The sequence below is a fragment of the Kogia breviceps genome, chromosome 3 (genome assembly GCF_026419965.1).
Source record: "Kogia breviceps isolate mKogBre1 chromosome 3, mKogBre1 haplotype 1, whole genome shotgun sequence".
Classification (NCBI taxonomy): Eukaryota; Metazoa; Chordata; class Mammalia; order Artiodactyla; family Physeteridae; genus Kogia; species Kogia breviceps.
In genome coordinates, this window is record NC_081312.1 from 99,928,800 (window position 1) to 99,950,550 (window position 21,751).

The following is a 21,751-nucleotide window of genomic DNA, read 5'->3' on the forward strand; positions in this document are numbered from 1 at the left end:
TAGAAAAAAATTGGAAAATATGGCTTACTTAGTTAGATAGTAATATGTGTTTATTACTCAAAATCCAGGCTGATATTTAAACAAACCCTTGCAAATTCAGGCAGAAATTAAACAATTATAGGATGGTTATAGGAGGGTTGATGTGATGACAGATAATTGGCTTTTGAGTTAAACCAAATGTGAAGATTAAAAAACAGAGGCATTACCTCAGAGAAAGTTTTAAATTTTAAAGTAAAAAAAAAACCCTTAAAGTGAAAAGATTGCATGGATTTATTACTTAAACTATTTCTGTACCGTAGGCATCTTGGATCTGTAAATATTTGCTAAGTAAAAAATACAGCCAAGTTGGGGAAAGAGCAATCACAATTGTGACATGAATTTATTGATTTTATGTTATAAAATTTGAAAGATAGGAAAGAAAATACAGGAGTTCAGTGATTTTGAAGATTTTGCCTTAGAACTAAAAAATACTTTTCCTATATGATTGGTACTTACAGTTCAACTTATTTTTAGTGTTTCCATAGTAGAGATAATCTAAGTTAGGAAAAATCAACCACAGTCTCCATGCTGAAGAGCAGATAAATTAGATCTATTTAGTTACCATTGTCTGAGGGATTTAGGGATCCCTAGCTCTGACCTCATGTAATTTGAGGTTAATTTAACATTTTGAAATACATGAACTTTGAATTTTCATTCAGGCAAACATTTTAATGTTCACATTCAATTAAACACAAATGCTGGGGGAAAAGGTTTTGGCACTATGTATATTTAATTAGAAATGGGTGCTTTGGGCTTCCCTGGTGGCACAGTGGTTAAGGATCCACCTGCCAATGCAGGGGACACGGGTTCAAGCCCTGGTCCAGGAAGATGCCGCGTGCCACGGAGCAACTAAGCCTGTGAGCCACAACTACTGAAGCCCGCGTGCCTAGAGCCCGTGCTCCGCAACAAGAGAAGCCACCACAGTGAAAAGCCTGCTCACCGCAACAAAGAGTAGCCCCCGTTAACCACAACCAGAGAAAGCCCGTGCACAGCAACAAAGATCCAGTGCAGCCAAAAATAAATAAATAAAATAAAATAATTATATATAAAAAAAAGAAATGGGCGCCTTTAGTATATTATGAGATAATTTCACTTTGGAAAATTAGATTAATTTTCCTTTAAGACTGTACTGTTCAAAGGACTTCCCCTGGTGGCGCGGTGGTTAAGAATCCACCTGCCAATGCAGGGGACACGGGTTCGAGCCCTGGTCGGGGAAGATACCACATGCCACGGAGCAACTAAGCCCGTGCGCCACAACTACTGAGCCAGCACTCTAGAGCCCACATGCCACAACTACTGAGCCCACGTGCCACAACTACTGAAGCCTGCATGCCTAAAGACCATGCTCCACAACAAGAGAAGCCACTGCAATGAGAAGCCCGCGCACCGCAACGAAGAGTAGCCCTGACTCGCCACGACTAGAGAAAGCCCACGCTCAGCAACGAAGACACAACACAGCCAAAAATAAATAAATAAATAAATAAATTTATTGGGAAAAAAGAAAGTGTACTGTTCAACGCCACAGGATGTAAAATATAGGCACAGAGCATGGAGTATATGAACAGTGTGGGACTTGACTGCAGAATTTATGGGAACTGGGATACATTAAACATTTGTATAAATATATATGTATAAACATACACATAGGGCTGGCATACATTAAAAGGCTACTATAATATAGTCCATGAAGACTTGGATGCACTCTGAGTGCCACCAAGGCTGCGAGGGATGACCATGAAAGAAGAGGACCCCAGACCTTCTATCAGGCAGATCTTGTGTTGCTACTATTATTGCATTGTAAGCATTGAATGTGCAAGTGTTACCAGTAACTTCTAAAAGTAATGCAACATACAGTGTGTTTAAAATATAGGTTATTTCAAAGTGCCTACGAGGGGACTCCAAGTCAGACGGGGAAAGTCAGAGATGGCTTTGCTCTCAGAGCCTCTGTTTCCTTATTTGGAAGCTTGGAGGAAATAGCTCTTCCTGCCCTACCTATTCTAGAAGCTTGTGGGGGGAATCAAGCTCATGAGACTATCTGTGACCTGTAGAGCATGGTTATACAGAGAGTCTTATGATCTTTCAGATTTAGGAGGAGCCGTTTGGTCTCCTCCTAGGAACAAATGGGTGGTTTTAAGAACAATGATGTTGTAGGTAATGTTATAGCAGGAAGAAGACAGGATGTCTCTGTATCTTTCCAAGGTGTTATGAAAAAATGTTTTTATAAATTTGCTTTAAACATTTGTTTCAATGAAAACAATTTTACTTCTATTCAGGCTCTCCCCTGCTGTGCTAACACTTTGATTTCTACAACATTGGCTGGAAGTGAAAATAAAACAGACCTATAATAGAAGTTATAAGAAAATAAAATAAAATATAGGTTATTTCAACCACAAACCTCATGTCTAGTGATTAAAAATAAGAGTAATACTACTCTGTTGCATTGGCATGAAAATTCAAGAGATAGAATGTAAAGTAACTATTTTTGTCAAAAAGCTTATGCATGTGTACATAATAGAATACTCCTGTACGGCAGATGGGAAAGAAAATGGCAGTCTTTGGACTGAAGAAGCAAACCTGATAGGTTTAGTTAGGCTGTCACAATGCTGGCCCACTTTTAAAAACTGAATTAGTTGCCAACATTTAATATAATTAAAACAGAAAACTTTCATTATGTCATGACAATCTCACCCATGTAGGGTTACTTACCTGGCTCCTATAGCATTTGAGTCAGTGATCCCTGTTTTATGGGAAGAAAAATCTAATAATCTAATAATCCCTTCCAGAAAAAAATGGCAAAATTTTGGAAGATTACATTTGCCTTGATACCCCCTTGATTATGTCTGCATTGATACCAGTATTTTTGTCAGATGTAAAAATCATTATTAATCAACTGTAAACAAAGGATTTAATTTCAGGAATAATTTTAAAATATGCAAGCTCAAAGGCTTAACTGTATCAGGGCAGGTGTGACCGTTAACTCTGAAGGTTTATAGAATGTTTGGGACAACAGAGATAAGACTTGAATGGGACAAGCTGTCCTCCATTGGTGCCAAATGTTACATTTCAAAACCAAATTCAATATCATTTTAAAAGTTGAGTTTCTAAAGCATTAATTTGTGTTAAAATTCAGCAGAGAGCTGCACTCACTTTTGAAGAGATATATAATAGTATTGAAGAGAAGAAACACATTTTGATTAGTATCTAACACAGATCAGTTAGTAGTAAAATACTTGCAAATTGTAAAGACCCAACTGTTTTACAAGACTTAGTACATATGCCTCCTCTCTCCCAAATGTGTATCAGGGAACATTTGGTGACTTTGAGTGGGAACACGAAAGAATTGAGGGATATGGTTATCCAAAACTGCAAGAAGGATTATCCATAGATGCCTTTGGAGTATATGCTCATTAAAAGCCGTCACTTAAGCAATGTAAAGCAATTATACTCCAGTAAAGATGTTAAGAAAAAAAAAGCCATCACTTGTCAAGAAATAGCTATGTTATACATAACTACTAAAATTATGAATTCTACTGCCTGGCAGACCTCTTTTCAGCTAGATTTTCTTTTCCTGCTCTCTTGAGCTGCTTGGAATCTGAACAGGTGTAAAGGTGAAATGCCATATGTACAGAATATGTCAATGATATTATACCTGAAAAACCTGTACGAAAACGGGGAGGCAAATGATAAAGCTGATGCCACTGCTGGGAGCCCAGATGACCAAGACATCTGGACTAGGCTAAGCAGAAGCATAATTGGTGTGGAGGCCTCCTTTGGGCAGTGGCCCTCAGGCTGGCAAGAGGCGTTTGACTCCAAGCAGCAAGTGTGCCCACAGCATCCTGGATTTAGTTCCTGAACCAGACTCCAAGTTGCATTATGTTCTTCTGAGCTCTGTCCATGCTCTTCCCTGTGCCTGAAATACTTGCTCCCTTGCTTCTCCTTTTTCTGTTTGGCTACTTCTTGTTCATCCTTGAGATCTCAGCTTAAATATTACCACCTCTGGGAGCCCACCTTGACCTCCCAGACTAAGGTGCCCCATGTTTTCCCCAATGCTTTTCAATCCCCCAGGACTTGAAAAGCACTGATCACACTGGATGATAGCTTTGTTTTACTGTTTATATCCCCTATAGCTCCAGAGCTCCATGAGGCCAGGTGCCAGGTCTGCCTTGCATTCCTAATGTGGAGTAAGTTACTCAAAAGATATTTGTTGGATGGTTGAACAAACGACAGCCCAACCTGTCTGCTTCTTAGCTCACTCAAGTACTCTCAGGTGACCTCTCAGCTGTCTAGTGTTTGTGGGCAGGGCTGAGAAGATGGCCAACATTAGCCCTGATGCCTAACAGTTTCCCAAGAAGCAGAAATTCTTGGGACAAATGAACCAGAGGTTTGGTACGCAGCCTGGAACTTCTCAAAAACCAGTCTGGAAAGAATGAGATGGAAAAGGAGGATGTGTGTTTGGAGGAGAGGGAGGAAGCTTGGAAATATCTCCTCAAGACAAAGTGGGATGATAACATCTTGACCAGAAGTGGAGAATCAAAGACCAAAGATCAGAACATCTAAAAGGAGGAAGAATGGATTTCTTGGAGGAAAGAACTCCACAATGGAGTTCTTTGAAGCTACTAGAGTAGCTACTAGAGTCCCTTGTAGGTGTGGACACTGAGCCTGAGGTCTGAGAGGATGTGCAGAATTATTAGGAGTCAATAAATGTCTGTCAATTGGGTTCCATTCTCTCCCTGATCTTGGGCAGCTTCTTTTACCTAATAAAAAGCCATGGCTGACCTCCCTAAGGTGGGGAGAAAGTCTTATTTAAGAGAGATTCAGCAAATGTCAGGGAGGGCTCCAGGCAGATTTCTTGGAATGATTTAACACCCAAGGGCAACAAAGACACCAAGAACTGACACCAGAAGCTAGTATTGCTTTTCCAGCATGGAAGCTGGCCAGAACTCGGCTGGTTGTCAAAAAGCACAGGCTCGGATGGACCTAGAGTCTGTTATACAGAGTGAAGTAAGTCAGAAAGAGAAAAACAAATACCGTATGCTAATGCATATATATGGAATCTAAAATAATTGTACTGATGAACCTAGTGGCAGGGCAGGAATAAAGATGCAGACGTAGAGAATGGACTTGAGGACACGGGGAGGGGGAAGGGTAAGCTATGGCAAAGTGAGAGAGTGGCATGGACACTACCAAATGTAAAATAGATAGCTAGTGGGAAGCAGCCGCATAGCACAGGGAGATCATCTCAGTGCTTTGTGACCACCTAGAGGGGTGGGATAGGGAGGGTGGGAGGGAGGGAGACGCAAGAGGGAGGAGATATGGGAGATTTGGGGATATATGTATATGTATAGCTGAATCACTTTGTTATAAGGCAGAAACTAACACAACATTGTAACGAAATTATACTCTAATAAAGATTTTTTTAAAAAAAGCACAGGCTCTCAAGCCCTCCTGTTCTTAAGGAGCATTAGTCTTTCTGCACTAGGAAACAGTGCAGCTAAAAAAAAAAACTTTTGAAGACTTTCCATGGTCCTCAACTAGAGTTCAGTTCCTTAATATGGCCTACAAAATCTGTCTTACGAGCCTCATCTTTTTCCCAAGGCAAATGAAATGAAGGGAATGAGTGACTCCAACCCAGACTGGACTGAGTTCTCTGTAATCAGAAGATCTGGAAAAGGAGAATAACTCTAACCTGGTTCTTCAAACAAACCTGGAAGTTCCACCTGTTAAAACAGGAATGAACTCCCTCGAGGGGCAAGGTGGCAAGAACTCCCTTCCTCTATGTCCAGCCTCTATCTCCTGCCTCTTCTGGGTCTGGGGATGCTGGGACCCCATCCCTCCTCAGTCTGACCTGGGATGGCTGAGCTGTCTGGTGCTAAGTAATCTGGTCCCTCCCTACTGGCCCCCCTTACCCAGGGAGGCTCTAGTAATAAACCCTAGGTAGGCCTGACTCCAGAAGTGGGCCCACCGTCCCCGACATGGATGATACCCTGAGATTCGGCAGGCAGGCAAGTTACCTCCTCGGCCCTCACTGGCAGCCGGCTTCACTTGGATGGGACGATTCATCTGAAAGACATTGGACCAACACACCCAGTCAGCGTGACTGCCTGGCCCTGCCCCGGCTTCTCCACCCCTGGACTCCTCAGGATCTAATCCCTCACCCCTTTGAACTCTACACCCCACCACTCTCACACAGGGATTATAGATTTTATCCAAGATTCCTCCCTTAAAGGCAGGAATTTAGCAGGTGCTGAAGCCTGACGGATTAGGCGATAGGAAGCTCAGGGGCAAGCAGAGGAGAGACTGTGGAGGTCAAAGAGAGTCTCCTGCCTTGGCTCTGTGTAGGGACCATGTTCGACCTGTCCCTCTGGCTCCTGGACTTCCTTAAAGGCTTTGGGTGCGAGGAATTGGGTAGGAGGGCAGATTTGTGTTCTGCGTCTAAAACTGAGAATATAATTCTATGTGTCACTTAGATTAAACAATATGGGAATCCGATTTAGGGCTATCTACCCCCAACTCTGCCATTTAATGGTTGTATGACTTCGAATAAGTCATCCTCTCTCAGATTCAACTTGTCAAATGAGAAAAACCTTCCCCAAGCTTCTGTGTCACCATAGTTTCTACCCTCACCCTCTCAGTCCCCTCCCTGGGACCCCTTCCCCTGAGGATGCTGGAGTTCTCCAGGGCACCATCCTTGGCCCTACTCGTCCCACTCTTCCCTTTCTTCCTGGCTAATCTCATCCACACCCACAGCCTCAGCTCCTGTCCCCACAGTGATGACTCAGAGCTCTGCGTCTCCAGCCTGTACCTCCCTCCTGAGCTTCAGACCCATGTGCCCAGCTTCTTGCTGGACACCCCGCCTAGAAAGTCCACTGGCACCTTCCACTCAACACACCCAAACCAGAGCTCATCTTTTTGCCCAAACCTGATCCTTCCAGTCATCCAGGCTATAAACCTGGAAAGCAGCTTGACTCCTCCCTCCATACCCTCCCTCACCAACCAATTTCACCTTCTAATTCAGGGGTTCCCTGATCAGGGGTAGATAAGAATCACCTGGGAACCATATCAGACTCTTAATTTGGGGGACTGTATAATTTGTAAATGCTCCTAGGTGACTTCGATGTATACCCCACCCACTCCCATCCCCCAACCACCCTGAGAGAATTCATGATTGAATCCCCATCTCACCTTCCTCTCATGGGTGTTGTGGGGATCACATGACATATTGGGGACGCAAAAGGTCTTTGTAAACAGCCAAGAGCTGGGTGCGTAGGATGTGAGGAATTATTGTTGGGGGGCAGACAGCTGAGTGCCAGAAGGAAAGAAGAGCAGCCTTCCTGTTCATGGAGGGAGGGGTACTGATGGCCATCTGGCCTGAGAAGGTGATGATCTGACCCCCTCCCCACAGGAAATGCAATGCTTCTGCACCAATCGGGCCACTCCATCCCCTACCAGTGTGCTCGTTGCCGAGACAACAGGCAGCTTCCTGTTGCCATAGCCACAAGTGCTACCCAGTAACCATAGTAACGCCCTGGCAGTCACAGTTGAGCAATTTCCTTTGGATCAAATTTGGGGGAGGGGGAGTGGCGAGGGCTTAAAAAAAAAGGGAAAGGAAAGGAAAACAGGCCAAGCCTGAACCAGAGCAATCCCCCTCCCTCCCAGGACTCAGGTTCTTATTAGCTCTTACACACCCACCCGCTGGTGGTGGAGCACCTGCAGTGTACCAGGCTGTGGGTGAGGGCCGAGACACCGACAGGACTCGGGCTGCAGTCTAGAGGGGTGACAGATCAATCCAAGGAGATTAGGGCGAGCTGGACAGGTCTGGACTGGCCTGGACCAGGGACCAGGAGGACAGGACCCATCCCTGGGCATGGCCACCTGTGACTGTGGAGGAGAGACCAAGAGACAGAGCCATGGAGAGCAGAGACACAGAGAGAGATGAAGAGACATAGGAAGACAGAAATGATGAGAGAGTAAGAGACCTACACAGGGGCAAGGAAGGAGAGAAATACTGGGGGAGATGGGAAGGAAATGAGGGGATAAGGGGTCAGGAAGTGGGGGAGCAGGAAAGGTAGGGAGAAGTGTGGCAGAAGGGTAGAAGCCTGGGGTGGGGGGCAGTGAGGGTGAGCAAGACCATCCTTATTTTATTAGTTCTTAAATAGATCCTAAGAATTTCTCACTGGAGCCTAGAGTGACGAGCACATGTAACAGCAGTGGTTTCCATGGCAGCTGCCTCCCTGGCTGGGTTTCTGGGGAGATGGAGCTCATTGGTGCTCTGGAGGATGTCCCTTTTCACCCTCCCCTTCTCCACCACTGTTTGATGGAGAGTGGGCATTAGGTGGTACATACATGTCCCACGTGGACCTGGCAGAGTCCAGGTCTCAGAGGCTGGGCACCTAGACTTTCCACCACTCGGGCATGTTGCCAGTATGTCCAGAACTCTGTGAAGAGCCTGGGCTGGGCCCTTCAGGGGAGACAGCGATGACCCTAGGACCCTGTCCTCAAAGGCGTATAGAGGGGAAGATAATGCCACCATTTCCAGAGAGCCCACTATGTGCCAGGCCCTTCCTGGGGCACTTTACATACATTGTCTCTAAATTCCTTCCAACCACTCTGCAAGAAAGTGCCATTGTTCCGATAGTATAGATGAGAAAGCTGAGGCTGAGGGGGGTTAAATCACTTGTCCAAGATCACATGGTGGGTAAGTGGTTGAGCTGGGATTTGCCTCCAGGTCTGCCTGACACTGAAGTCCATGATTTTTGCATTGTGTCACTCAGCTCCGTTCTTAAGACATGAACACAAATAACAAGGCACAGAGGGACCAGGACCTTGGGAGGTGTGCAAGGTAAAGTGCTGTGGAAGAGGCTGACTCCAGTTGGAGAGGCTGGCTCAGGGAAAGTTTCATGGGGGAGGCAGTGTTTGAGCTGGGTCTTGCAGCACTGGGGTCATTTGGGCCACGTGGAGATCGTGGGAGAGGTGGGGCTGGAGGCTGAACACTCCAGGTGGCTGGGGTATGGAGAGGGAGATGCAAGTCTGAAGGAGCAAGGGTTTTCTGGTGGGCATCTGACACCGAGGGAGCTAGGGTAGTACAGATTGCTGCCAAGTCAGATAGACGTGGGTTTAAATCCTGGCTCCATCACTGAAAACTTCCTTAATGTCTCTGAGCCTCAGTATGCACATTAGTAAAAGGGGACTCAGGATCCCACCTGGAAGGGGTGTGGTGAAAATGACAAAGGCAAGATCTTAGTAGGTGCACCAGATGTAATAAATTGTTTGTTTGTTTGTTTTTGTTTGTGTGGGTTTTAAATGGAAGGATATGAAATTGAAGGGTAGGCAGGGGCCAGATCGGGGCAGGTTGTGAAAACCATGACAAGGAACTTTGACTTTGTTGTATTTCAAAGGCAATAGGGATCCAGGGAAGGATATTAAGTAGGGGAGGGATCTGTCTTATGAAGGATCCCATGAGCTGTCATTATGCAGAGAAAGGACTGGAAAGGGAAAGATTAGAGGCAGGAGGATCAGTGATACAGGCAAGGGGTGAGGGTGACCTGGACTAGGGCAGAAGAAAATGGACAGATTCAGGAGATGTTCAGGAAGAACTAACTGGACTAAAGTTCTATTGGATGTGGGGGCTGAGGGAGAGGAGGGCATTTTGTCTGACTCTCAGGCTTATGGCTTAGGTGTTGGGGAAGTTGGTAGTTTGGGAGTTAGGAGGTACAGGGGAAGTCCTCAGGGGAGGAGCCCAAGATGGTGATGACAGAGTTGGGAAAAGTAATGCTCCCCAGGCTCTGGGCCTTCAGTCTCCACTGGGAAGTGGTTAGGGAGGACACCCGGTTTTTAGGTATGTTCTGTGTGGCTAAAGGAGAAAGAGAGCTGCCCACATGAGCTACCTGGGCAACCCTACCCTGCCTCGTTCCTGCCACAGCCATGGGAGGGATGTGGAAGTGGGGTCAAGTAATCTCTGTTCCCCTTTGAAGAAAAGAGGGCATTGCCTCCTTGGCCAAGAACTTGTCATGGGACCTCACAGGAGCTGTTGCCCTCAGCTGAGCACCTATTCCCCTGAGACTTTCCCAAGACCAGGCACATTTCTGCTTCAGGGCCCAGCCCTGGAGGGGAAATCAAGGGAGAGTATGTCAGAAAGAGGAGAGGACAACCTGCTCCAAGCAGTGGAGTGGAGAAGGTCAGGGGCAGGACAGACACGTACAGGGTCCTAGTCCCTCTACCCCTGTAAGCAGCAGGGAAAGCAAGACCTTACCCCTTCTCCCTGCCTGACTTGCTGAAAATTCCTGCCTTTGGGCTCCACATTGCCCTCTTCACACTCTTCTGTCCTGATCACAACTCTTCCCTCCACTCAGCACTCATGCCCTCAGCCCCCTTCCCCTCACCATGGGAAGAATGCTTATTGGAACCTCCCCCAAAGGAGGGACTACTGATGGGTCTAAGAGAGGTGTCATGGGTGCAAGAAAGAGTGGGGCAGATAAAAAGGAAACCATCATTTTCAGTACTTTGTTCTACCTCACCCCCTTCCTCTAATTCAACCCACTGCGAAGTCCCATTCGTTCTAGAATCTATATGGATTTCCTAAATAGTTCTCAAGTCCATCCTCTCCTCTCCATTCCTACCCTAAGCCCAGCTCCAGGCCAGTATCATCACTCACATGCCCTCAGCAAGTGTTTCCAGAGGGTCATCTGCCTCCAGCATTGCATCCTCTTCACCCCAGCATTCATACTGTAGCCAAAGTGATCTTTCAGTACCAGTCCCTCACTCTTCCCTGCTCGAAATCCACCCACAGTTCCCCATTTTAAGCCGCCCAGTAAAGCCCGAGATCCTAAGACTGGGAGCCAAAACCTGTTAGTCCTGCCTCCCGTGCTGCCCAACATGCATGATATTCTCCATTCACTTGGAGCCTTAGACATCTTTGCTGGGCACTTTCCCTGACTCTCCCCAGAATTCCAGAAGACACTTTTGTCTTTTAGGTTTCTAGGCCTTCAAACATGATGAAGTGTGATCATGATTCAGCTCAGACAGCATCTCCTCTGTGAAGCATCTCCTTCTTCTCCACCCATGATGATGCTTCTACGTGCCCAGAGGTTAAATCCCACTGAGGTGCAACTAGTTATTTCTGGGCTGGAAGCTCCTTGAGGGCAAAGGCGCCAGCTCATGCACTGGGCAGCTGCTAGCACATACAGTGCCTTTGTGTGAGTTACAAAGAGGCAACCCTGTGGGCTTCCCTGGTGGTGCAGTGGTTGAGAGTCCGCCTGCCGATGCAGGGGACACGAGTTCGTGCCCCGGTCCGGGAAGATCCCACATGCCGCGGAGCGGCTGGGCCCGTGAGCCATGGCCGCTGAGCCTGCGCGTCTGGAGCCTGTGCTCCACAATGGGAGAGGCTACAACAGTGAGAGGCCCGTGTACCACAAAAAAAAAAAAAAAAAAAAAAAAAAAAAGGCAACCCTGTGGGCAAATTAGGAAAAATGTCCCCCTTTCTCTGGGCTGACACAGTCCTGTGATAATGTGCATGGCTTGGTCAATACAGGATGGTTGGATTTCAGCCCATTTGCCTTTTCCACTCAAGCTGTTTCATGCAGGGCACAACCTGCAAAAGCAAATGTACTCAGTTTGTCTGCCTCCTTCATGGTGTTTGAAGGGATGGATGCCCAGGGGAAAGGAGAGCATGAGCATGGAGGGAGACAAGTGCGGGGGCAGGAGGGAACCTTCTGAATCCCAGAAGGCGAGGCTGAAGTTGGGCCTTACTTTCTTCAGGTGGATTCTGGAGCCTAAAGTGCAGCTGAAAGAAGTAACTCTAGCTTCATGGGGAAGAAGCTGTAGAAGATGGGACATACCACTGAGGTTTGAAGGAAGTCCTGAGTAGGGAGTCAAGCTTTGATAGGTGACAGAAATTAGCAGGGAGCTCATGGAGGGGGCCTGAGGGGGAGGTCCCAGTCCAGCAGATAACATGAAATTTCTCCTAGCGGTTCAAGCTTTCTCTTTAGGTTTGACCCAGCCTTTCCTAGTCCTACAGCGACAGTCCTGCCTGCCTCCAGTCAGAGCCCAGATTGAAGTCTTGTCCCTGCTTCTCCAGCAGATGGCAGGTGTGCCCAGGACCCAGTGCCTACAGAAAGCTGGGCACCCTCTTCTCCATGCTGGTGGGCCTGAGGCCAGGTGACTAAAGCTACTGCTGCCCCTGGCAGGCCCAGAGGAAAGATTGATGACTCGGCCATTGCTGGGGCTGGCCAACAGGGCCATCGATTTTCATTTAGGAGAATAATTAAATATTAATTGTCACTTTGTTAAGCTGAGGAGGGTGAATAAAGCCAATCCTGGCAGTACAAGAGGAAGTCAGGCCATGTTGGAAGCCTGTAGATGAAAGGGTGAGAGGGGGCAGATGTAACCAGTCACCATCCCCTCCAGAACTTTAGACCCCTGTCTGCCACCAGCTTGGCTCAGGTAACAGTGCAGTGGTTAAGTGAATGAGTTCTGGAGCCAGACTACTTGCACTCAAAGCCCACATCTTCCCATTAGTAGCTACATGACCTTGGGCAAGTCACTTGTTTTCTATGACTCAGTTTCCTCATCTATAAAATGGGAATGCCAATAACAATACCTTCTTCATAGAGGATTAAATGAATTTGAACCTGTAAAGTGCTAGGAACACTGTCTGGTATCAATATATGTTAGTTATTATTATTTCTCTTTTCTCTCCCAGAAATTGTCCCAGTAGTATAGGGCTTCACTGTCCTTACCTCAGGTGCCCTCAGCCTCATACATAGAGTACCCTAGGTACCCCGTCTCTTGTGGAGCCCTGTGGCTGGTTGAGGAGGGGATTTTTTTTTTTAACATTTATTTATTTATTTATTGGCTGCATCGGGTCTTAGTTGCGGCACAAACGCTCTTTCGTTGCAGTGCGCAGGCTCTTCGTTCTGGTGCACGGGCTTCTCTCTAGCTGTGGCGTGCAGGCTTGGTTGCCCCACGGCATGTGGGATCTTAGTTCCCCGACCAGGGATTGAACTGGCATCCCCTGCATTGCAAGATGGATTCTTACCCACTGGACCACCAGGGAAGTCCCTGAGGAGGAGATTTGTTCTCCCAAAGTTCATCTTAATTTTTTCAGTGCCTTCCATTGGCTTTCAGGATAAAGTCAAAACCCCTCAGCCTGGAGTTCAAATCTTCTTCTTCAGCCACTGCCCTCTGTGGATCTTCTCTCTGGTCTGGCCCCTGCTCACATGGGGGGCCCCTCCTCTACATTCCCAGCCTCATTTCACACCCATCTGTTCTTCTTGTCTCTGCACCTTTACCATGATGTTTCCCACATGGAGTGTTACCGTTCATATCATTGACTCAATTCTAGTGACAGAAGTCATTTACTCCCAAGGTTGGATGAGTAATGACTTCTACTATTACTCCTAGTAATGCTGCTGTTACTACTACTACTACTACTACTACTACCACCACCAGCTAACCTGTATTGAGTACTTATTGTCTGCCAAGATCTGTGTTAAGCACTTTACATGACGACTTAGTTCATTTAATTATTACAACAACCCTACAAGTTCAATTTCACAGATGAGGAAGCTTAGGCTTAGAGAGGTAAAGACTTGCTCAGGGTCATACAGTTAGTGAGTGGTAGGGCCTGGATCGACATCCAGGTCTGTCTGACTCCAGAGCCTGCGTACAGTGTACTGGCGAGGGTGATAAGTTAGTGTTACTTGACACTGAGTCTTCAAGAGCGAGGCTCAAGTTCCTTCAATTACAAGGATTGGTTCTAGGATCTGACACCCCAATGACAGCCTGATCAGCTCTAAGTAAAGCCTGTCTTATTGCTGGAGAGCTCCAATTCAAAGAAATGACTTCTTTACACTGAGCTGAAATTAGTGCATCTGTTGTTTATACCCCACTGCTCCTGCTCCTGCATTGTGAGGCCACCCATAGGAAATGAAATCCCTTTTCAGGACCTGAAAGCAGTTACCCACCCCAACAGTAATATGTATCAAGATCTTACTCTGTGCCAGGCACTTGCTAAGCCTCAGTTAATCCTCACAATAGCCCAGTGAGCTAAGTGTTAGTATAACCCATCTTTATAGATGAGGAAATTTTCTAATAATGTATCTGAAGACAGAGAAGTGGTAAATGGCAGAGCTGGGATTCAAATCCAGTCTGTGAGTCTCAAAAAACTAGTATTCTTAATTATTATGTTATGATGCCTCCCTATTGCAGCCCCCACTAAACCCTATTTTCTCCAGCTAAATATCCCCAATTCTTCAAATTATCATTCCATAATATATTTTATGTCCCCATCCCATCCTAGTCTCTTTTTGGTAGGCCAATGACCCTCTTAATTCTGAGGTCTGGAACTGGATATGAGTCCCAGGTCTGGCCTGCCCAGGACATTTGAATAGCGTTCTTGTTCTAGACACATCACTCCTTGGACAAGAAAGAATGAGGTTGTGTAGTATGACTTGCTCTTGGTGAACCCACACTAGTTCCTAACAATCACCACTTTCTTCCTTCCATAGTAGGTCCCACTTTGCCTTTTGTCCAGTGATTAGCCATTAGCCAAGGCCATATCAAGTGCCATTGATACACAGTAGCCTAGCTGCCTGTGGAATCAGGTCTCTCTTAACTTTAGCTAAGTGTTTGGGGTGTGGAGGGAAAGCAATCTTGGTGAGTCAAGACACCCCAAAAAACATTACAGGAAGAGGACCAGAGGGAAGTGCCATCAAGGACCCTAGAACTGGAGGAAGTGGGATACCAGACCAGCAGAGACTCTCCTCCATGTATCTGAATATATGCTCACACCAGTGACAAATGACACCTAAAATCATGATTTTAGCTAACATGGACAAACTCTAGCATAGCTCACAACAGTAATGCCTTTCCTAAATATGGGTGTGGTACACTTAGCCCAAGAGTCTTAAGCCCATTTCTTTGGATCTGAAGACTGAACATAACACATAACCTGTAGCTGTTAAGGGTACAGGTAAGTCCTCTCCTGGAAAGACGACTCTTCTTCTAGTTCCTGATCCCAGCCCAGCCCCTATATGCTGCTTTGGCATGCACATAGGGCATGTCCCCAGCCTGAGGTGATTACCCCCCGCCAACCCTGGTGGACTTACCCCTGGCAGGGTCTTCTGCTCGTGCAGTGCACTCTGGGCCTTGAGAGCAGAGTCCCGGGCGCAGTAGGTGAGGAAGGCACAGCCTGGGGAGGAAGAGGCTGGCTCAGGGGGTTTCCTGAAACCCCAAGATACTCTTCCTGGAAAGACCTCATTAAGTTGACAAACTCAAGGCCACTCTCCTTTAAACAAGGACACTACTTCTGAGAAGGCTTCTCTGCCTCCCACCTTCTCTGAAGGGAGGGGCTTCGTGTGCCTGTGTCCCAGGCTCTGGCTCCTTCTCAATTTCTTGTGGCCTCTTGCCTACGGAACATGTGTACCCACACCCAGTCACATGCTAATACAATCCCACATCTCCCCTCCCCACTCCAGCCATAAATCCTGTTAGGGTTAGACCTCCCTAAGCAGCTTTGCCTTCAGCTTTAACCTCAGCTTCCCCTTTCCATTTTGGATTCATACTCCCAACGTCTCTCAGAATCAGCCTCAATTCCTTCCCAACTCAGTTTCAGATGGGAGGAGAAAGGTTGGGACCCCAGGACCCCAGAACTCCTTCCTAACACCTCCTCCTAGTTTGAGTCTGAGGAAGGGATAATTTTGAGGCTTGGAAGATGGGACTGGTTTAAGGGTGTCCTATAGGTAGGAGCTTCTAGGGACTTCCAATCCTATCCAAGGAACTTGATATGTCAGCTCTCCCAGGACTTCAAGATAGGGCCTCTTAAATAGTTATTGTGCCCCAAATTTGACTTCTCTAAAAGAACCAGTAGATACAGGGAAGAGAAGGAGTCGGGGTTGAGCCAAAGGATCAGTCCTACCCCCTCTTTGTCCAGCCTCAGAACCTGTAGCCTGCTAGGAAGCACAGGGCAAGTTTCTTCCTTTCCAAAAGTCATTGAGCACTCACTCATTCAGAAAAGATTTATTGAATATTTATTATGGTGGGACATTATGACGGCTTGAATGTAAAGTGGCAACAAGACAGATACATTTCCTGCCCTCAGGGGGATCATGTAAAGGATCATGAGGGGGATGTATCTAACTCCACAAGGTTGAGGAATGTCTCAAAGAACACCCTGAATTCTCAATAGCAAACGGGTGTTAATGAGGTAACAAAGTGTGGCCAGGGGGCTTCCCTGGTGGCGCAGTGGTTGAGAGTCCGCCTGCCGATGCAGGGGATACGGGTTCATGCCCTGGTCTGGGAAGATCCCACATGCCGCGGAGCGGCTGGGCCCGTGAGCCATGGCCGCTGAGCCTGCGCGTCCGGAGCCTGTGCTCCGCAACGGGAGAGGCCACAACAGTGAGAGGCCCGCGTACCGCAAAACAAAAACAAAAACAAAAACAAAACCCCCCAAAACCAAAAAGTGTGACGATTATTTCAAGCAGAGAGAATAATACATATGATGACTGAGTGAAGAATTCAGCGTGTTGGGGAAATGGATGGAAGGCTAGTATGGTTGGAGATTGGTAACTTAGGGGCAGAGTGGCCAATGAGGTATGCAGGGATCAGCTCATCTATAACCTCAGTCTGGATTTTGAACTTTTTTCTAAGAACAGTGGAGAGCCACTAAAGGGTTGTGACATTAGGTCTGTGTTTTCAAAAACAGCCTTCTGAGTGTAGGAAGGAAAAAGACTGAAGGAAGAGAAAGTGGATGTGCGAAGCCATTAGGAGCTTGGTGCAGTTTTCCACTTAGACCTCAGCAGACTTCAAAGGCAAATGGGAACATTTGCTCCAATGTCTCCTATGTGGTTGCCCTCTTAAGGTGGGCAGATATCTGCCATTCATTGGGTTAAAGTGACCTTGAGGACTCCTGGGACAAACTCTTATCATATCAATAAGGAAACTGAAGCCCAGAGAGTATACAAGTGGCAGGATAGGGTTTGGCATCTCCAAACTCCTAGGCTGAGCTTGTTTTCAAAGCACTGTGGCTGTCCCCCGTGGTATTCAGCCATCAAAAAGAAAACGAGTCACTCTGGCTTTTGGACATCGCTGTTGCTGGGGAGAAGGTGAAGAATATGTTGACTTGGAGACCCTCCCCAGTGATCTTGCAAGGCAACCCCGCCTTCAAGAGCTGTGGGTTGATTTGGGGATAAATCACCAAACACCTGATTCCACTTACATCTCTGCTCCATCTACTGCCACTAAGCCATATTAGCTGACGTCAGAACTGGGCAGGGCTGGGGCCCTCTCAGAAAGGCTCGAGGGCCTAGTTGCTGCCTAAAGGAGCCCTGCGTGACTATCTGGGATAGGGAGTGGAAGAATGGAGGGATAAAAAGACAGAGAAGCATGGCTTGAAGGACAGATGAATGAAAAAAAAACAGAATTAGAACTAAGTGTAGAGAGAAAGGATGAGGGAACAGTTCAGAGACTGATGGTGTTTGAGTGAGAATTAAAGGTATTCTATACACTTCCCTTACTGTACAGATGGCTCAGAAAGATTAGCTTGTACTTACATACTGAAATAAATGTCTAGAAAATAAGAAAATAAATTGCTATGGATGGGTGTACAGCTGGGCAGCTGGACTGTGTTAGAAGGAATCTGGATGGTGTGGTCTTGTCAGTTCATGCCCCTCTAAAAATGACCCCACCCAGGAGGGTGGAAGATACACTGCTTCATAGCTGCTCCCCGATCTTCTATGGGCATTTTCCTGGAGCCTCTATGTTAGTGTGCCTAGGAACTCTTCAAAGCCTCTGAGTTGAAAAGGTGGCAGCCTGATTCCAGCTCTTAGCCCTTAGGAAAGTACGTTTAGCTGTTACCCAGGGCCCACCACTTCTCTCCTGGAAAGATCATGGAGGATAGTTGGGGACCCTCCCCCCACTCCCCAAACCCTGAAACTGCAGCATAGTGAAGGTGGGGAGAGAAAAAGGTGTTTCTTCTCAAATAATTTCTTTCCCCTGCCCACGTATGACATGTGTCTCTGGCTCTCTTATGCCAGCCCAGCCTGGACAGACTTTTCTGCATGTAAACAAGCCTCCTCCCTATTCCTACAGGAGGAAAGGGGTGTGGCTGGACAGGACCGTGGTGTGTCTCTCTCTAGCAAGGGCAGGGAGAAGACCCCTTTCTGCCTCTTCAACCTGACCCACCCTGAGGCTCTGGTCCACAGGCTCTGGTCCAGGACCACCCTGTGAGGGAGGGAGAGCAGGAGACCATAAAGAGGATTGGGAAGGGACAAATATGTGTCACAGGAGTGGGAAGATTAGAGGGTAAAAGAAGTGTAGGTTCAGCTGAGAAGAAACCTGAGATGAGGGGGCGCAAGGTGGCTAGAGTTCCCAGCTGATATCAGAGTTCTGGACTCAAATCAGAAAAGGAAGACAGTGTTGGGATTCTGGATGGGAGTAGGAGAGATTGGGGCTATTGTTAAGCATGAAGGCGGAATTTGGTGCTGAGAGCCTCCTGGGAGGGGAATTGGATTTTGTGACTTAGACAAGCATGGGTTCTGAAGAAGGGGAGAGTTTGGGTCTGTGAGATTTTAGGTTGGCAGTGTGAATCAAAAGAAGGTTCTGGGGGTTGACTGGTCTTGGAGGCCAGAGTGAGGGGTGCAAGCCCAAAATGTGTGTGAAGGTGGTTAGGCCTGAGTCGGGTGGCACCAGATGGGGGTGGAGGGACGGTGGTTCAGGAATGATTGGCTCCAGAGTTTGGGAGATTGAAGGTGTCAGAGACCTAGAAGGTGGAATAAGTTTCCAAATTCCAGGGTTTGAGATGTCTGATGGGAGGGATAGAGGGAAGTCCAGCTGAAAGGCGAGGAGTGTTGGGGTGTGAGACGTGAAGGGTAGGGAGTTGGAGGTTAGAGTGGAGTACATGTTGGGACCAGAATGATGATCAGAGGGAGGATGTCAGAGAGAAAATTCTGGGTTGGGGGTTCTGTGATCTGGGAAGAAGACAGGGCTGAAGTGGGCTGGTATTAGACTGGTGTTGGATTGGCTCTAGGTAGGGCTAGGGTTGGGGCTGGGATTGAGGCTGGGATTTGGGCTGGGCCGCACTCTAATCGGAATGGGGCTGGGCAGGGCTGGGCAGGGCTGGGCTGGGCTGGGCTGGGCTGGGCTGACCCCGCGCACCTTTGTGGAGGCCGGTGAGCCGGTCCTTCAGCACCGTCAGCTCGTAGATGCGGCCGAACTCCTCGAACAGCGGCTTGAGGTCCTGCTCGTCCAAGCCCCTCGGGATCTGCCCCACGAAGAGCTTGATGGCGTCGTGGTCCTTCATGGGCACGGCAGGACCCGGGTTTAGCCCGCTCATGCCGACGCCGCTGTCCGCGGTGCTGAAACCCAGGCGCGGGCCGGGGCCGGCGGGCGGCGCAGACCCTCCGGGCGCCGCGGCCATATCCCCGCCCAGTCCGCCCTCCCGCCTGTCCCGTCTGTCCCGCCGTCCCCTCCCTGGACCGGTGGCGAGGGCCAGGGGGGGAGGGGGCGAGACCCGGGCAGCGAGGGCGGGGGGGCTGCACCGGGGGCGGGGTCCGAATGGAGGGGCGTAGAAAGGGTGGGGCGGGCTGGAAAAGGGCGGGGCAGGGGGCGGGGCAGGCCCGGGCCGAAGCGGCGGGATGCTGGGGTCTGGCTTCAGGTCCCCGCGTCTCGCTCTCTGGGCTCCCGCCCGAGCTCTCCCCGAGCTGAGCCCCGAGCCCCAGCCCCCGTGTTTGATGACGTAAGGCAGCTGGCCGCCGGGTCTACGCAAATGATTTGCATAATGAGGAAGCAGCGGCCAATCAGAGATGGAGTTGACCGGGCTCGGCCGGGGGCGGGCGGGGCGGCAGGGCTCTCGCGCTCCTGCTCGCCATGGCAACCGGACCCTCGGTTACCCTGTGTGTGTTGAGAGTGTGCAGGCGTGGCCGTGGATCGCGCGTGTGCGCCTTGGACCGCGTGAGGGGAAGTAGCTTCGTCATGCGTGGTGATGTCTGCGGGAGTCAGAGCTAACCCCCTCCTCACACACCGGCACACACAAGCACACACACCTCCAATCACTGGAGCGTTTCCTGCGGGGGCGGATGGGGATTCCTCTTCTCCATTCCCACTACCAAAGCCAGTTCCTCGGAGCCGATCCCACCCCGCCCTATCACACAAGTCTCCTTTCGGTGTTTTCAACCAGTTCCTTACCCACGAGATTCCCGTGCATAATCACATTCGTCTCCCGTGCATACGCCAAAAAATAAAATTTTAAAGAAAGAAAAACAAAACAAAAACTCCAAAACACTTCTAGAACATGAATTCCTCCTCAGGAGAGTGAGGGAACTTATATTAGCCATATTTGCTCAGGTGCCTAGTTCATCCGAATTCGTGAGCTCAGGAGTGTTATCCTCCTTTTCCGGAAAAGGAAGCTGAGGGTCTGAGGGTCAAGGAGGTTAGGACCAGGCCCACCCCTAATATCTGCTGGGCCAGAGCAAGAGAAGAAATGAAAAACAGACATACTGTGTATCTAAATATTTTAAAGATATAAATCAAATTACAATTTGTTAAATAAAATATGTTCACTTCTTATTTCCACAAATACACCTTCATAATAAAAATGAAAAATATGTGTAAAGCTGGTTTTTTTTTTTTTTTTTTTTTTTTTTTCGGTACGCAGACCTCTCACTGTTGTGGCCTCTCCCGTTGCGGAACACAGGCTCCGGACGCGCAGGCCCAGCGGCCATGGCTCACGGGTCCAGCCGCTCCACGGCATGTGGGATCTTCCCGGACCGGGGCACGAACCCGTGTCCCCTGCATCGGCAGGCGGACTCTCAACCACTGCGCCACCAGGGAAGCCCGTAAAGCTGTTTTTATATGACTGAAAATTGGCAAAATATCAGACCTGATATAATTTTATTACTCTTGCTCATGTCTGAGTATTCTCTTGATGGGTCAGTGATGTTTGGAGAAGTAATACAATAAATTATATGTTTATTTCATTAATTTTTTCTTGCCTTCTTTCAGTAAAATTGCTAACCTGTCAATTCCATTGACTATTCTAAGAAACTTCTCAAGAGCAGCAGTAGCAACTGGAATCAATAAAATGTTCTTACAACAATATTCAAATCCAGAAATAAACTGTGATCTTTAAAAAATTTTTTGACTTTTTTTTTTTTTTTTGCGGTATGCGGGCCTCTCACTGTTGTGGCCTCTCTCGTTGCGGAGCACAGGCTCCGGATGCTCAGGCTCAGTGGCTATGGCTCACGGGCCCAGCCGCTTCGCAGCATGTGGGATCTTCCCGGACCGGGGCACAAACCCGTGTTCCCTGCATCAGCAGGCGGACTCCCAACCACTGCGCCACCAGGAAAGCCCTCTTTTTTGACTTTTAATAAAAGTTACTCCTTGTAATTACCTGATTATGGAATGGGTTGCCAGAACATTTCATTTTCACTGAGCTTGATGTATTTTTAAAAATTTATTTGAAATGTCCTCTTTTTATTTATAAGTGTATGGTTTAGCTTCCAAGTGTTTGGAGATTTTCCTGTTATCTTTCTGTTACTGATTTCTAGTTTGAGTCCATTGTGTTCAGAGAACATACTCTGTATGATTTCAGTTTTTTTTACATCTGTTGAGGTTTTGTGATCCTCAGAATATGATCTATCTTGGTAAATGTGGGTTTTTTGGTGATTGAAAAGAATGTATATTCTGCTGTTGCTGGGTGGATTGTTCTATAAATGCTGAT

At 47.7% G+C, this 21,751-nt stretch overlaps 1 protein-coding gene across 6 annotated transcripts in view; it reads right to left on the reverse strand.

The window, feature by feature from the left end:
* The window catches only part of CELF6 (CUGBP Elav-like family member 6), a 32,149-nt gene extending 12,403 nt beyond the window's left edge, over nucleotides 1–19,746 (reverse strand). For all 6 annotated transcript variants that reach the window (XM_067029301.1, XM_067029302.1, XM_067029303.1 and 3 more), the window contains exons 1-3: nucleotides 19,189–19,746; nucleotides 15,144–15,226; nucleotides 6,051–6,099 (exon numbers count right to left, since the gene is read on the reverse strand). In XM_067029301.1, the coding sequence (XP_066885402.1) occupies nucleotides 6,051–6,099; nucleotides 15,144–15,226; nucleotides 19,189–19,450 (394 nt within the window). In that variant the 5' untranslated portion in view covers nucleotides 19,451–19,746. The remainder of the gene's footprint in view (nucleotides 1–6,050; nucleotides 6,100–15,143; nucleotides 15,227–19,188) is intronic.
* Nucleotides 19,747–21,751: the final 2,005 nt, after the last annotated feature.